Source organism: Pteropus vampyrus, unplaced genomic scaffold (assembly GCF_000151845.1).
Source record: "Pteropus vampyrus isolate Shadow unplaced genomic scaffold, Pvam_2.0 Scaffold37, whole genome shotgun sequence".
NCBI lineage: Eukaryota > Metazoa > Chordata > Mammalia > Chiroptera > Pteropodidae > Pteropus > Pteropus vampyrus.
The window spans coordinates 5,834,254-5,849,172 of NW_011888818.1; the positions used below are offsets into that span (position 1 = coordinate 5,834,254).

At 41.2% G+C, this 14,919-nt stretch overlaps 1 protein-coding gene across 2 annotated transcripts in view; it reads left to right on the top strand.

Annotated features, from left to right (window-relative positions):
• Positions 1 to 14,919, top strand: part of EVA1A (eva-1 homolog A, regulator of programmed cell death) — a 39,604-nt gene that overhangs the window by 18,377 nt on the left and 6,308 nt on the right. The window contains exons 2-4 of one of the 2 annotated variants that reach the window (XM_023529446.1): positions 1,102 to 1,223; positions 1,538 to 1,592; positions 6,679 to 6,845. In XM_023529446.1, coding sequence (XP_023385214.1) covers positions 6,800 to 6,845 — 46 coding nt within the window. In that variant the 5' untranslated portion in view covers positions 1,102 to 1,223; positions 1,538 to 1,592; positions 6,679 to 6,799. The remainder of the gene's footprint in view (positions 1 to 1,101; positions 1,224 to 1,537; positions 1,593 to 6,678; positions 6,846 to 14,919) is intronic. The other variant, XM_011358083.2, reaches the window with a different exon arrangement.

Consider the following 14,919-nt stretch of genomic DNA (forward strand, 5'->3'; position numbering starts at 1 on the left):
CATGCAGAGAAAATTGGGTTTCTCTCTGCTCAGTCATTTCTTTGGGGCCATGTGTATCCTCTTCCCATCCCATGATGTGGGAGCTATTTTCCATTGTGGCCTTTGCATCTCAGACTCTGTGCAACCACTCTGAGTCAGTTCCTAGGGTGGTTTTCATTAGTGTAGAGTGGAAGGTGAAGGCATCTCAAAAAGCTGCTTCCATGCTTTGGCACATGAGTCTCTAAAGAACTACAGATCCTGTGCTTCAAGTTTCCTTTCCTTTCTTGCCCTTAATTTCTTTACCAGAAAAACGGAGATAGGAAGGTCCACAAATCCTTTGTGAGGCAAAGGCAGCTGGGATAAGTATCTATAGAGACGTAAATAAACCAACAGCAGTCAGATGCTGCAAGTCAGCAGGAAGCAGTGACAACAAATGAATGAGTGTGTCTGCATGGAGCAGGGGGACTCTTCAGGACTCTGTGAGCTCCGTGACTGATTTCATTCTTTCTACACACTTCTAAATGAAGCTGCCAAATAAAGGAGCTGTGTGGGATCCAGACCTTTCAGAAGCCCCACTGACTTTCCTAGCTGGATGAGCAGAGGCTTTGAGACTTCTGGATGAAAGGCACAGGCTGCGGGAATCCACACATCAGCATTTTCATGTTTTTGGTGCCCACACAGAATTCTTGAGACTTCACTCCACGGCCCATCTGAGCACTGCTCTCTGGGAACCAAATCCCCACCCTTCCTGTTCTAGAGAGGCTGGCCTGAAACCTTACTGACTAGGGGCCACATGGACACATCTCACTCTAGCCGTTTTATGAGTTTTGGCCAACAAGATGGAAGAGGAAATATGCATCTTTGATTTATATTCCTAGCTTTCCTTTCTGCTATGATGTTGGAAGGTCAGTTTCTCTAGCTGTCTGGTTCAAATTCCAGATCAAACTCTGGCAGTGGGCTGTACCCTCTCAGGGGATGGCATTCTATCTCGTCAGGGGTCCAGACAAACATCACCGAGGCTGGTCTGCTCAGCAGTTCATGCACCAAGTCTAATGCGTGATGTGATCTCCTAGGCATGCAATGCTCTCTGATGATTTTTGTGCCATTTCTCTTTTCTTTCAGAGCCTAAGAAGCCAACTGGGGCCAACCAAGTTTCAGAACCTGTATTGCTGATACCAGCGTCATTGGGGATGAATTGTTCTTACCAGAGACTCCTCTGTTCCTGACAGTGCACCTCTCCCTAGGTAGCTAAGGAGATAATGAGATTTTTTTTTTTTTTTACCACCCTCTGCACACTGTGTAATGAGATAGTCCCCTGCATGAGGGCTTACCCACCAGGGATGCTTACTGCTGCTACTGCAATATAAGACAAGATGTATCATGGTCAGGCATATTTCATTTTGTACATTCAGTGATTACACTAGGTATAAATGGGTTTCAGAGAAGATAAATTTGCAGCACTGGAAATGGGTCTACCTCTCAAATGAAAGCCAGTGAAAAATAGCATATAATGCATGCAATTAGCCATTTAGTCTAAGAGGTGATGTTCATAAAACAGGTTGTCATCTTGACCAAGAGACCAGCATGTGTTCAGGAAGACAAAATTCTGCAATGTAAGTCATGAAAAGAAGCTATCTTTTTTCAATTGTGTTGCAGTTTTTCAGCAATTAGGTGAAAGAGCTTTGGGTCACGGATGAAAGAAAGCTGTCGGAGAGTAAGATTTATAAGAATCTGTAGGTGCCGTCCAAAGAGAGTGTGCTGGCCCTAGAGTGTTCTATAGACACGATTTTTCCCTGGAATAGTGTAGGGTTAATCCAACCGGTTATCACTGGAAGAAAGCCCTGGTGTTGAAAATATAGAGCTCCTTAGTCTAATTTTGTCCTCGCCAAGATAATCCCTGGGGTCAATTTGTCTAGAAGAGGACCTGATCTGGATATCATGCCAGGCGGCTCTCTAGTTATGGATCAATGAACTGGTGTTGATTGATGTTGTGTTCTCTCCAGGACTTGGTTAGTGTCAGCTGTTCTCCCAGAGCCCATTCACTTCTGTTCACTAGGATCACTGAGTTGCTGTCCTAGACCTTGGACTTGTGGTGTCCTGTTCGAGACTGCTGGAGCTGCCAAGCAGCCCCTCTCACTGACACCTTTCCAATTATATCGGTGATGTGCGTGAGCTTCATAAACACTGAGAACCATTTAGACTGGTCAATGAAGTAATGATATTTGCTCTGGAACCGAGTTTCTCAGCCACAATACATTAATATTTGGGGCTAGATCGTTTTTTTTGTTGTGAGAGGCTGTTGCGCATTATAGGATGTTTAGAAGAATCCTTGCCCCCTACTCACTAGATGCCATGTCAACCCCTACTGCAACCGTGATAGCCAAAAATGTCTCCAGACATTGTCAAATGTCCCCTGGGGGCAAACTGCCCAAAGCTGAGAATCTATACTAAGAGGTAGCCAGTGATAAGGAGCTTCCTTGGGGAACAGAGCACGAAATTGCACTTAGGAGTGAATGTGTGGTTCATGCTTCTTACATTTATATTGGCAGGTGTATTAGTCAGGGTTCTCCAGAGAAACAGACCAGGAGAATAAATATTATATATATAAAGCCAGTGGTGTAATTCAGTCTGAGTCTCAAGGCCTGGGGCCCAGGGGAGCTGATAGTGTAAAGCTCAATCTGAGGGCCAGAGAAGATGAGATGAGATGGGGCATCTCAGTTCAAACATTGAGGCAGGAAAAAAGGGGCAAGTTCCTCCTTCCTCCACCTTTTTTTCTCTTCAGGCCTTCAGTAGATTGGAGGACACCCACCCACGTTGGGGAGGGCAATCTACTTTTGCAGGTCCATTGATTCAAATCATAATTTCATCTGGAAATATCCTCACAGACACACCCAGAAATAATGTGTAATCTGGACACCCCATGGCCAATCAAGTTAACTCATGAAATTAACCATCGCAGTAGGATATGCAGAAATGTTTTAATTAGAGGGCAAACTGCCAGCAGAAAGTGTCCACAGCTCCTTGGAGCTGTTACATCACTATTAAGGGGAGAGCTTGGGGAGAAGGGTTGGGGAGTAGTGTTTAGCTCTGGGGTTCATCATACCTCTAACTTCTGCAGACCTTGTCTCATTGGCAGTTGTCCTGAATCTCTTTTTCTGAGTCTTAATCTCAGTCTCAGTGTCCTCACTAAGGTGCTCTGTTACCACTTAGAGAACTGACTGTGCAACAGGGCTGGTGAGGACTTGCTTTCCTACCCTAGATCAGATGTATAAAGGAGGCACTAAGTGTTATAGCATCTTAGTGCTTAGACTGAAGGGGATCAGAGAAGTCAGGTAGAGCACTGAGCAAACTCTACTGGGCATCATGTAAAATGAGATTTTAATTCTGGAGGTCTTTGGTGGTGCCTAAGATTATACAGATTTAACAAACTCCCAGGTGATGGCAATGCTGCTGGTCCTTGAACCATACTTTGATTAATAAGAACTAGGCTAGAGGTCTGCAAACCATGAGCCAAACTGAGTCTACCACCTATTTAAAAAATAATAAAGTTTTATTGGAACACAGCCACACTCGTTCATTTACGTATCGTCTATGGTGGCTTTTGTACCGCAATAGCAAAGATGAGTAGTGGAGACAGAGACTATACGGCCCTCCAAGCTTGAAATGTTTACTCTCTGGCCCTTACGGTAGAGATGTCCTGACCCCTGCTCTAGGCTGGCTTGTGCCACGTGGACCGGAGGGGCTTTCTGTTTGCTCTTTAGGGTGGAGTATGCAGAGGTTGTCTTTCCTCAGCCTTGGCCTGCCTTCTTCGTCCCTCTTCCTCTTTCCTCTGACTCTTGCAGCCCTCTCTATTATCATCCAGGTCATGAGGCGACTTGCAGGAAGAATTTCTGTGCCACAGTGCAGCTTCCATCTTGCGTGCGGTCCCCTCATAGTCCTGAGGGAGCACTCTGCTTGGCACCCCTCTCGGAGCCAGTCAGCCCTGGGATCCTTTTAGTGTTCAAGATGGCTCACCCTCAGACCTGTTCGGAAAGAGGCTCTGAGACTTACGCACACAAGGCTCATGCCTAATTGCTCTTTTTGGTTTACAGACAGCCAGCAAGCCAGCATTTACTTAGGACCTCCTTCATCAGAAACCACATTAGGTTCTTGAGTAACAAGGATTTGTAAAATGTCTCTTTGGTCTAGGAGACAAACATGTAAACCAATAATTCCCATTACAATACCATAGTGCATATTAGAAGAATATTTGGATACTTTGATACCCAAAGAAAAGGGCCAGGAGGATATGGAGCTTCACTGCAGTGGGCTTTTTTTTTTTTTAAATCATAGATTTTTATTAAATTTTACACAAATACATTTTTGCACCTATTGATGTGATATTTTTTCCTTTTAACCTATAAATGTGATAGATTATAATTACTAATTGTTTAAATAAGTGAGATAACATCTTTTACTTAAAATTATTTTTATAATTATTAATTTTTAAAATTGTGGTAAAATACATATAACAAAATTTACCATCTTAACCATTTCAGTGCTGTTAAGTACATTTACATTGTTGTACAACCATCACCACCATCATCTTCAGAATACTTTTCATGCAAAACTGAAACTTTGTACTCTGTATCCATTAAACAATAACTCCTCAATACCCTCCCTTTCTCCCAACCACTGACAACTACCACTCTACTTTCTATCTCTATGAATTTGACTCTTCTAGGTACTTCACGTAAGTAGAATCATATAGTATTTGTTCTTTTGTGATCAGTTTATTTCATTTAGCATAATGTTCTCAAGGTTCATCCATGTTGTAGTATGTGTCAGAAATTCCTTTTTGAGGCTGTGAGTAATAATGCATTGAATGTACATACCACATTTTTTTATTCATTCCTGTGGATGGACACTTTGATTGATTCTACCTTTAGGCTACTAGGAATAATGCTCCATAATAACAATTGGTGTAGAAATAGTTGTTCGACTTCCTGTTTTCAATTCTTTTGGATAGATGCCCTAAAGTGTGGGTATAGAGTTGGGTAGGAGATTGATTACGTAGGGGTCAGATATTGTACAAGTGCATGTGTGTTGTATTAAGAAGTTTAATAGGGATTATTTGAAGGATTGGGCTGTGGAGTAAAGTGATCAGATTTATACTTTATAAAGATGACCTTGTTGGTGAAAGTGGGTGCTAAATTAAACAGGAATAGGTGTTGGCAGAACCAGGTAGGAGACTGTTGCAAAATTCCCAGAAATGAAATGATATTTGCTTCATGGTAGAATGGTGGGGATAGATAGGAAGGAATGGATCTGAAATAGCCTTGTCCCTCTACATACTCAGAAATTTTCCAGTGGCTTCACTCTCTTCTTGGGTCCTACAGTCTTCAGACCTGAATTAAAGTTTCTGGACTCAGGGTGGTGGTTCCACCTATTCACCTGTATAATCCAATTGTCACCTTTTAGGAACTCAAATGGTTGTTGAAGGGAGCCCTGTGCTCTTGGTCAGAGTAGCCAGATGTAGTAGCCAACCCCTTCTCAGAGCCCCCAAGCTCCCATTCCTCATCCTATCACTCTCAAGGCCTCTGGCTGCTCTAAAGACCTTGTGGTCATTTCTCTCTCACCTTCAGGTTGGCCTGTCTTTCCTTGTTTTGGTCTTCCCTGAGCCCATGTGAGTCCACCAGAGTGAGAGATGTCTTTTCTGTTGTGACCCATGCCATCCGCCCGTGCAGTCGCAGCTCTCCAGGCCCTCTAAATGTGGCCCTTGGTACTTACGTCTGTGATACGCCTGAGAACCCATTTCTTCTACAGAGACTGGAGCCTTCTGCTTCTCTAGCTTCTTCCTTCCCGTTGTCCCTCCACTCCCTGTGACTCAGTTCCCTACCCTCAGCCCAGAACAGCATTGGATAGGCGTCATCAAAATCTTTGCCACTTCTCCCCCCTTCCATCCTCAGGAGCTCTCTGTGAGGGCTTCGTTGAGCGAACTGAGTAATTATAATGCCACAACTGGGGAGCGAATGTATTCCCCCAACCAGAGGCTGAGCTCCCTGGACACTGAGATCCCAAGTCTGTAGTCTGTACCCTGGTGGGCAATCTGTGGCAATGTGTGTGTGTTAGGTTAGCCCATCACATCACAGGCAGAGTCGTGAGCTGTGGGCAGGGAGCGGGCTCGAGTTTCCATGTTCTTGTGGGCATTTGAGAATAAGAGCCACTTTGGCAGGTCTGGAGTACCCAGCTCAGATCCATTGCCAAAGACACACATTGGGTGACCTGTGGGATGAGGCAAGCTGATCAAAGTACACAGGTGCTGTCAGAGCAGAGGAAGCCGAGCCAGGCGAGGAGCGGGCTGGGCTTGGGGTTACAGTGCAGTGATTAAAGTGATGATGGGCTGTGCTTGAAGGGCAAATGAGGAGAATGCAATAAAAAGTACCAGGAAAGGTGAGAGAGAAGTGCTAACATGCAAAGTTGGGAGGCTATGGGGCAGAGAGAGAAGAAATGCCAGGAAAATCAGAGATATAAGCAGGTGCCGCTTCCTTGAAAGCCAAAAAGCTTGCTAGAGCAACAAAGACAAGACCCCAGATCCCTGGCTGGGAAGGCTGGCTGGTACTTGGGAGATTGGCTCTTTGTTTTAAGCCCAGGCTACCTGGAACGCAGCCTCAGGAAAGCAGAATGTGTTCTCATCACTCACTTTGTGTTCCCAAACAGAAGAGAAGAGAGGGAGGGGCCACATCGATCCAGCTGAAGCATCTCCAGAAGGCTCCTGTGGATGCCACGTGGAAGCCACCCTTCTGCCGCAGCTCAGAGCCGGTGATCACAGCGCGTGGACATGGCTTTACTCAGCAACATCCTAGCGGCCTATTCCTTTGTCTCAGGTAGTTGTCTGGTCTGGGCTGGGCCAGGGCTGAAGCCTGGGGCTGAGGCCAAGGCACATGCAGAAGAGAAATGCTATGCAATCATAGCAGAGCGGCTCTGCCATGCTGAGTTTTGAGATGAAAGCTCCTCTGGTTTGATAGTTAAGCGTGGCATTCTCTAATTTGGCAAGTGGGTTTGGGGGTTTCAAGAGCTTTATCTTGCTGAATATGTTTTGTTTCCTTTTGGGCTTAAGTCAGTGAATGAAGTAGCCTGGGACTATTGTCTGCTTCTGTCGTTATGCATTTAACTCTGATGTGAAAGGCCAGAGTGGAGTATCCTCAGCCTGGCTATTTCTATGCAGTGGTTCTTGCATGTGTGTGGCGGAGAGGGGGAGGGGGGGAGGGAGGGAAGGCTGTGTTTGGGGGGCTGTGTGAGGTGTTTGAAAACCTGGAAGGCATGGAGAAAGAGGGTATGTCAGTCTGGGAGAGTCTGATATTTGCCCCATCCTTGGTTCAAAGTTGTACTCGTTTAAGAAAATGGCTGACTTTTCCCTTAAGATGATTTATTGCGATGCTCTTCATATAAGAGGAGCCATTTAAAAATACATGAAAATACACCTCAATCAAGCTGATTTTTTAAAAAAATACATGAAAATGCTCACTGGTTTGAATGACCAAAGTGATTTTCTGCTGCTTGAGTGTTTTTAATTTTTCGATAGTTTGTTTTTACTTCTCTTTGTTTCACCCGATGCGTCTGGATGTTATATAAAAAGGAAGGGATTAAAGTTTTGATTAGGTTTCCTCTCACAAAGACTGGTTTTGCTTTCTAGTTCTTGAGCCAGGGTTGATATGTGCTGACCTAAGAGTTCAAATGCAAAACCTGACATTTCTATTTATAATGGAAAATCTGAGCCAGAGTTGAAAATAAAGGAAGCTCATGGCTTCTATTTGTGAGACAATCTTGGATGACACGCAACCTGATTTTAGAAGGAGGACTTCTCAGGGCATACCTGGCCGGTTCCTTTGTGTTTGGCAAGATGCAACATGTAGTCGGCACATGCCCCAAATCCAGGCTTCTCCCTCCTCAGATCAGCAAAGCCCAGGTCCTCAGTCAGCTCTTCACCTTCCTAAAAAGCCCAGTGCCTGGGGCCTCCTTCACTGGACACCCATACATCTCAGTTTTACTCTTTCTTTGAGTCTGTTCTTGGAAGAAAGGGCATTGGAGCTAGAAAAGAGATGTTTGAAACTCTGGTTCATGTTTTCACAAGCAATTGAATGATGATCCCCTCAACTCTATAGGGAAGTCACCCCCAAAATGTATTGGGAGAGCCAGGGAGGGCCTGAAGTTTCCAGAGCCTCAGGGGACACTTGTAAATCAGTTGTTGCAAGAAAATATCTCAGATGAGCGCAAACAGGGTACTGGACTTTGGAACTCCACTCAGCATGGAAGGTGCTTGGCAGTTTTCCATTTTGGCCAGCATGACCCTGGGTTGTGACCACTGAGCGTGGTAACTCATCGAATGGTCTGGTGTTTACTGCGTGTTTTGTGATGTCAGTAAGGCCGAAAGGGTGCATGGCCTTGTGTTTCTCTCTCTTCCAACCTTTCTCCTTCCCGCCCCACACTCTGGAATTAAATATTGCTTAGGACGCAGGAAGACAATGCTTCTTTTAAGTAAGTACGGGCTAAGATAAAAAGATTATGCAAGGAAATGGAAAGTAGAGTGGCTAAAATAAAATGTGTTCAATCCAATCAATAGACTTGACGGTTGAAAATTGATTCTGAGTGTGATGGGGGAACACTGCCTGCCTGTAAAGGAAATGAACAAAGAAATTATGAAATATGAAAGCGAATATAACAGATACAAATAATCATTGTTTTAAAAGAAGAAAATAGAATAAATGGATCAAAAGCAATAATGCCAAGTAGGATAGAAGGAAATTGTAGAAAATCTCCTAATCTTATAGCTCTGTCATGTTCTCATTTAGCTATCTTATCTTCAGCTATGTGGGGCCCCGACCCCTCTTAATTTCTCCCAGTACATCAGTTACTTCTTATCTTGTCTCATGTGACCCATCATTTCAGCAACACACTTGCTAGTACATTTAACTCTCTTATTCCTTTATCCAGGTTCTGGTTAAACCAACGAGCAAATCCTAACTCTAAGTGAATCCTACTTTCTCCCTCTGCACTCCAGTAACCAAATGCAGCTACGACTTTGCAGAGTCAAGTTATTAGAAATTCATGATATCTGACCTCAGCTGAGCCTTTCAGACTGTACTTCAGTCTCTATATTTGCTTGTAGATACATCATATTCCCATTCTTTATAATAACCAATTCAAACCATGATCATTTCTATAGTTTTAAATATCTGTTTATCAAAATGTACCCTAAAATTAAATGGCAAATGCAAACTAAGAAAAAAATATAGCATTGATGAAGAAGAGTTAAAGTTCATAATATATAAAGAGCTCTTACAAATCAATAAAAGATACGTATAGCAAAAGATAAGTGGACAAAGGACAGGAATCAGCAGTTTGCCACAGAAAAAATACAGATTGCTGGTAAAACATCATAAAACAGCTCAAAATCTAGCAATTAAACAAATGCCAAATGAAAACAACAGTGAAATTAACATTTTATTTTACCAAATTCTCAAAGGTTTGCGTAACTAAGTATACAACTTCAGTTTTGGAGAAAGTGTGGGGAGGTGAGTACTCGCACATAATGCTGATGGGATCGTCAATTGCTACAATCTCTCCAGAGGATGATTTAGGAACATCAGTCAAAAACCTTAAAAACACATATGCCATTTAGCCAGCAAGTCTACATCTGGGAATTTATCCTAAGGAAATAATTATGGATATGGGCAAAAATTTTACTATGAGGACAGTTGATCTCAGAACTATTTATAATAGTCAAAAATCAGAAAAATGGGTGAATGTTAATTGAAATAGAAAGATATTTATTATATGCTCTTAGGTGAATAAAGCCTGTTACCACAGAGCATAGGCAGTATAATGCCATTTATGTGTATGTATTCACATGTATACGTAACCACATTTTACTGCAACTTATACTTAGATGCTGGAGTTGTATAAGTGTGTGTCTGTGTATTTTTAATTTGCTTTTGTGTAGCTATATTTTTAAGTATTCTATACTTTATCTATGTTACTTCAGTAATGAGTAATATTATTTTATTGGAACTTAAAACTTTAAATTCTATCATACATATATTTTTAAAAATTACTGCTATTGTACTCTTTTCTGACTTTCAGAGCTGTGTGTATCTCTGCCTTGAACATTATCACTTGGATGTGCCATAAGCATTTCAAATTCAACCTGGCCTAGAATGGAATATTGTCCTTCTTTTGAAATATGCTTCTTCTTTTGTGTACGATCTAGGGGATCACCTATACCAGAAATATAATTTTTAATTTTTGATACATCTGCACTCTCCATATCCAATTGCTTAGGGTTGGTCCACTTTGCCTCTTAATGTCCCTTGGATGTGTCCCATCCCCTTTATTCCTACCACTACAGAGTTGGTTCAAGCTTCATCTTATTTTTGCCTACCTTGCCATAATGGCATTTTCCGTGGCTACTTGCCTCTGGTCTTGCTTCATAGTCTATGTTTTGTAGCAAAATAATCTTTCCAAAATTTAGTTGTGATGATCCAATTCTTTTTACTTTTTAGAATCTTTTAGTGGATCCCCATTATCTCTCTGATAAAATCCAAACTTTTGTATGGTTTCACAGATAGAATGATTTTTAGCTGCAAATAATAGAAAACCTCAGCTTAGCGGCCTAAACACACAGGAGTTACCTTACTCGCAGCTACAAAGGAGGCTGGAAAAATGAGAATTTTTGTTTTTTGAATCTCCAAACCCGTGGTTCACAATCAGGAGTGATTTTGCCCTACAGTGAGATTTCAGGCAATGTCTGGATACGTTGTTGGTTCTTGAAACTGGGGCAGGAGGAGTGGTTGCTACTGGCATCTGGTGGGAAAAACATCCTGCAATGCACAAGACAACTCCTGACAACAAAGAACTGGTTTGAGATATCAATAGTGCCAAAGTTGGAAAGACATGCTCTAGAGTAGAGGCAAGCAAGAGAGAAGGGACTTGGGGATGGCTTGAGATACTCCAAACTAGTTTCTTATGTGCCTTCCCAAGGCTCTTAGTGTCTGACCTTGACATCTTGCCCGTATTCAGTTATAGCACTCCCTGACCAAGACCTCACTCCAGCCTTTTTAAACCACTTGCCAGGCCTTTTCTCCTGTCTTCAATTTTTGTAGTCATTTCCTCTTCCAAGAATTCTTCCCTCCAGTCCTGGATTGGACAACTCCCTCCCAATCTTCAGAGCACTCTCAGCATCATCTTCTCCCCTTATTCTACACGCTGGCTGAGGTGCCCATCTATTTTCTCCCCACATGTTTTGTTTCCTTCTATCTCAGCACTTGGATTGGAGGAGTTAACATTTCTTGTTTCAACTACTTGCAAGCAACCCCTTGGGATCATAATGTAATAATTTATAATGAGGCTAATAATCTCATTAATATTAATAACTTCTAATAGAGTTGTTACGAAGATTAAATGGAATGATTGCTCTTTTTAATTTAATGGTTTGAATTGATAACACATTCTCCAGGTTCATTTTTCCATTTCCTTTAGATTTTTCCCTAAAAGTCACCTTTTCAGCAAGGTTTGCTCTAGTCACTGTCTACCTCCTCCCCTCCAGCATTGTCAGCACTTCACATCCTTCTACTTATTTTTCCTGTTTTCTCCTTATCACCATCTAACGTATTACCTATTTTATTCACATATCTTGTTTATTATCTATCCCCTACTAGAATGTAAGTTCCCAAGAGCACGGAGATTTTTTGTTTCTTTTGTTAACTGCTATATTGTCAGCATCTCATCTAGTGCCTGGCACCCATTAGATACTCAGCACATCAGTGCCTGAACATGACTCAATGATCAAATAATATAAAAAGATACATACTGAGAACTCTTGCCTCAAAGCTGCCTGCTCCATCCAGTCCCCAGATTTGACCCATCACCAGGTTTCTCTGTATCCTTCTAGAGCTCTTTGTGCAGATGTAAGAAAATATAAACATATAATCTTACCTCCCAACTTTGAACTTAGGTAGCATTGCATACATACTATTTTGTACTTTACTTTTTTCACTGAACAATACATTGTTAAGATATGTCGTATCGGTGTGTAGAGAGCTTCCTCATTCAGACAGCTACATACTATTCCATTGTATAGACAAACCGTAGTTTAATCAGTTTGCTATTGATGGCTGGTGAGAATGGTTCAGATCTTTTCAAACAGGGCAACAGAGTTGTTGCAATAAATAACTATCGCCTACATACATGTTCAAGTATATTTGTAGAATAAATTCCCAAAAGTGGACTTGCTAGATCAAAGTGTATATAAATTATTAATTAAGATAAATATTACCAAATTGCCATTTAAAGAGTTTTATCAATTTACTCTTTATAAGAAGTATGAGAAGATCCTGCAACAGTATTTTCAGACTGTCAGATTTTTGACAGTCTGGTAAATGAAAAATAATATCTAAATGTCATTTAATTCTGTTTCTCTAAGTTATGGGTCAGCAAACTTTTTTTGTAAAGAATCAGATAGTAAATATTTTCAGCTTTAGGTTCCATTCAGTCTCTGTTCTAACTATGCAACTCTGCAATGTAGCATGAGGCAGACATGGATGAAACATAAGTGAATGTGCATGGTTGTGTGCCAGTAATAATTAGTAGCTGGCCAGGTTTGGCTTGTGAACCATAGTGTGCCAATCTGCTTTAGGGGAGCATCTTTTCATATTTTTAATGCCATTTGTATTTATTTTTCTGTGGACTGTTCATCTCTTTTATCCATTTTCTTTATTGGTTGTTGGTCTTTTTCTTAATGCTCTTTTTAGTGCTCTTTGTGTATTAGTCTTTTGTCTGTGTTAAATATTTTAAATATTTTTCCCAATTTGGCATTTTGACCTTTGATTTTCCTTACAGCAATTTTTTCCAATGTAAAGTTTTTAGAGATTTTTTTTTTTCATTTAACTAATATCCTTACAAGGACAGCAATATGGACCATGTAGTAATTGGCCAGAAAACGCATCACATTTCCTATGAGATTGTCATAAGTGAGATGGCTTCCTAGTAGTGAAGGAACCTAGCCCACCATAACTCAATCAATAGTCACAAATTGGGGGATTTTTGAAAATATCTTAGTTTCTATTTTATATTATTCCCCTTTTTTACTGGAAATTCTGTGAGGGCTAAGAACTTCTGTGTCTCTAGCCCTGAAGGCATTGTAGACTCACAGTAAATTTTGTGAAATAAATATAGTAACCATTTATTGACCTAAAATATTTTTAAAAGTTTGACAATTGGAATATCCCTCCAGGATGAAAGTGGTACTTTCATACACAGCTAATGGCAAAGTAAATGTACCACTTTTGAAAAACCGCTTGGCAATGTGTATCAAAAGGTATAAAAATATGTATCCTCTTTGACTCAGAGATTTCTGTATATATACTCTGACTATAACCACGTAAATACAAATAAATATCTACATATTTATGTGAGAGAAAAAAGAACAGAAGAAAACTCATTTCACTATACTGCATATTCAAGTTGTGAGATTATGGTGATTTCAGAATTTTTTCCATCTCATACTCTTTTAATGTTGTACTAATATATACACATTTATATGCACATATGCATACATATATACATCAATATACCTATTTATTTATCTACATATAATAATTTTATTAGTTGGACTTTTAGAAATTGCATATTCATGTATTCATGATTTAATTCAATAAATATTTGTAAGATATGTGCCATGAGCAAGGCACTATGTTGTATGTTCTGGAAATCCAAAATGATTCATATGGATTCTACCCTCAAATTTCTCACTGTCATGTGGGAAAAGTAATGGTTACATAACTAATTATAATACAACTACATAAAATGCTGCCTAAATTTGAGGGGCTAATTAGTCACATTCTTCTTCCCTTCCAGACTCAAAAGCTGGAAAAGCATCAGAATACAGTATTAACTTATGTGATGGTTAAGCCAGAGAGAGAGGATGGGTCAGAGCTTCTGCCTAGCTCCCTTTGAGTCCTAGGGCTGTAGGACTGCAGGTTTGTCCCATTGCAAGAGAAGAAAAGTGAAGAGGGTGGATGAGGATGATGGTAGAGTAATGGAAGGCCTCTTCTGGGGTGTTTATTCCTGGGGCGTGCGGGGTAGGGAGAGGGAAGAGAAGGGAAGATGAAAGAAGTAAAAGCAAAATCACACACACCAGAAGCAGCCTAGTGGGAACAGTGATTCTCCAATACTTCTTATTCCAGAGGAAGAGCAAGTCAGGGATGGGAGGAGAAGGAAAGAAGCTTCCTCCAGCATTTCAGAGAGGGCAGAAGTGTTAGCAGAAACTTTGCTTTTCTATGGGGAAGGGCAGAATCCCATAAAGAGACAAGTGCCTTAAGAGTTCAGAGAAGAGATTATGTTGAATAATCCCTGATGCCACACAAGCCCCATTATTATCTCTAAGGCCTATTTTTAAAACTTCTTTCTTTCTACTAAAGGAGTTGCAAGCTTTGGGCCAACAAGGTAGTCCAGGCAAGGAAAAGGTTCCACTTGCATGGAAACCAGCTGACCTGGCCAGGGCTGGTGTTGCTCTTCTGTCTTGCAGCGTCTGCTGGTGGACATAATCTGACCTTTGAGGGTGCAAATGAAATTAGCCCCAGGACCTCCACATAGGGCCTCTTCCTGCCCAGGAAAACAATGACCCTGCAGGAAGCAAGATACAGCAATACATTTATTTTTATTTATTAAGGGAAAACAACTGACAATAGCCTTCTCCACTTTGTTTCCTGGGCAATTAACAGCTGTCTGGATCTGCTCAAGATCAGGTTGGATCATTGGCCAAGAGGAAGTGACCTGGAGTAGAAAAGAGAAAAAACAACCACAATAGAGCTACAGTTTTGACTTTTGCAGAGGAATGATGAAGAGAAACAACACAAATTACATCAGCTCTGAAAATCAGCCCCAAATCACCTGCTCAGGACC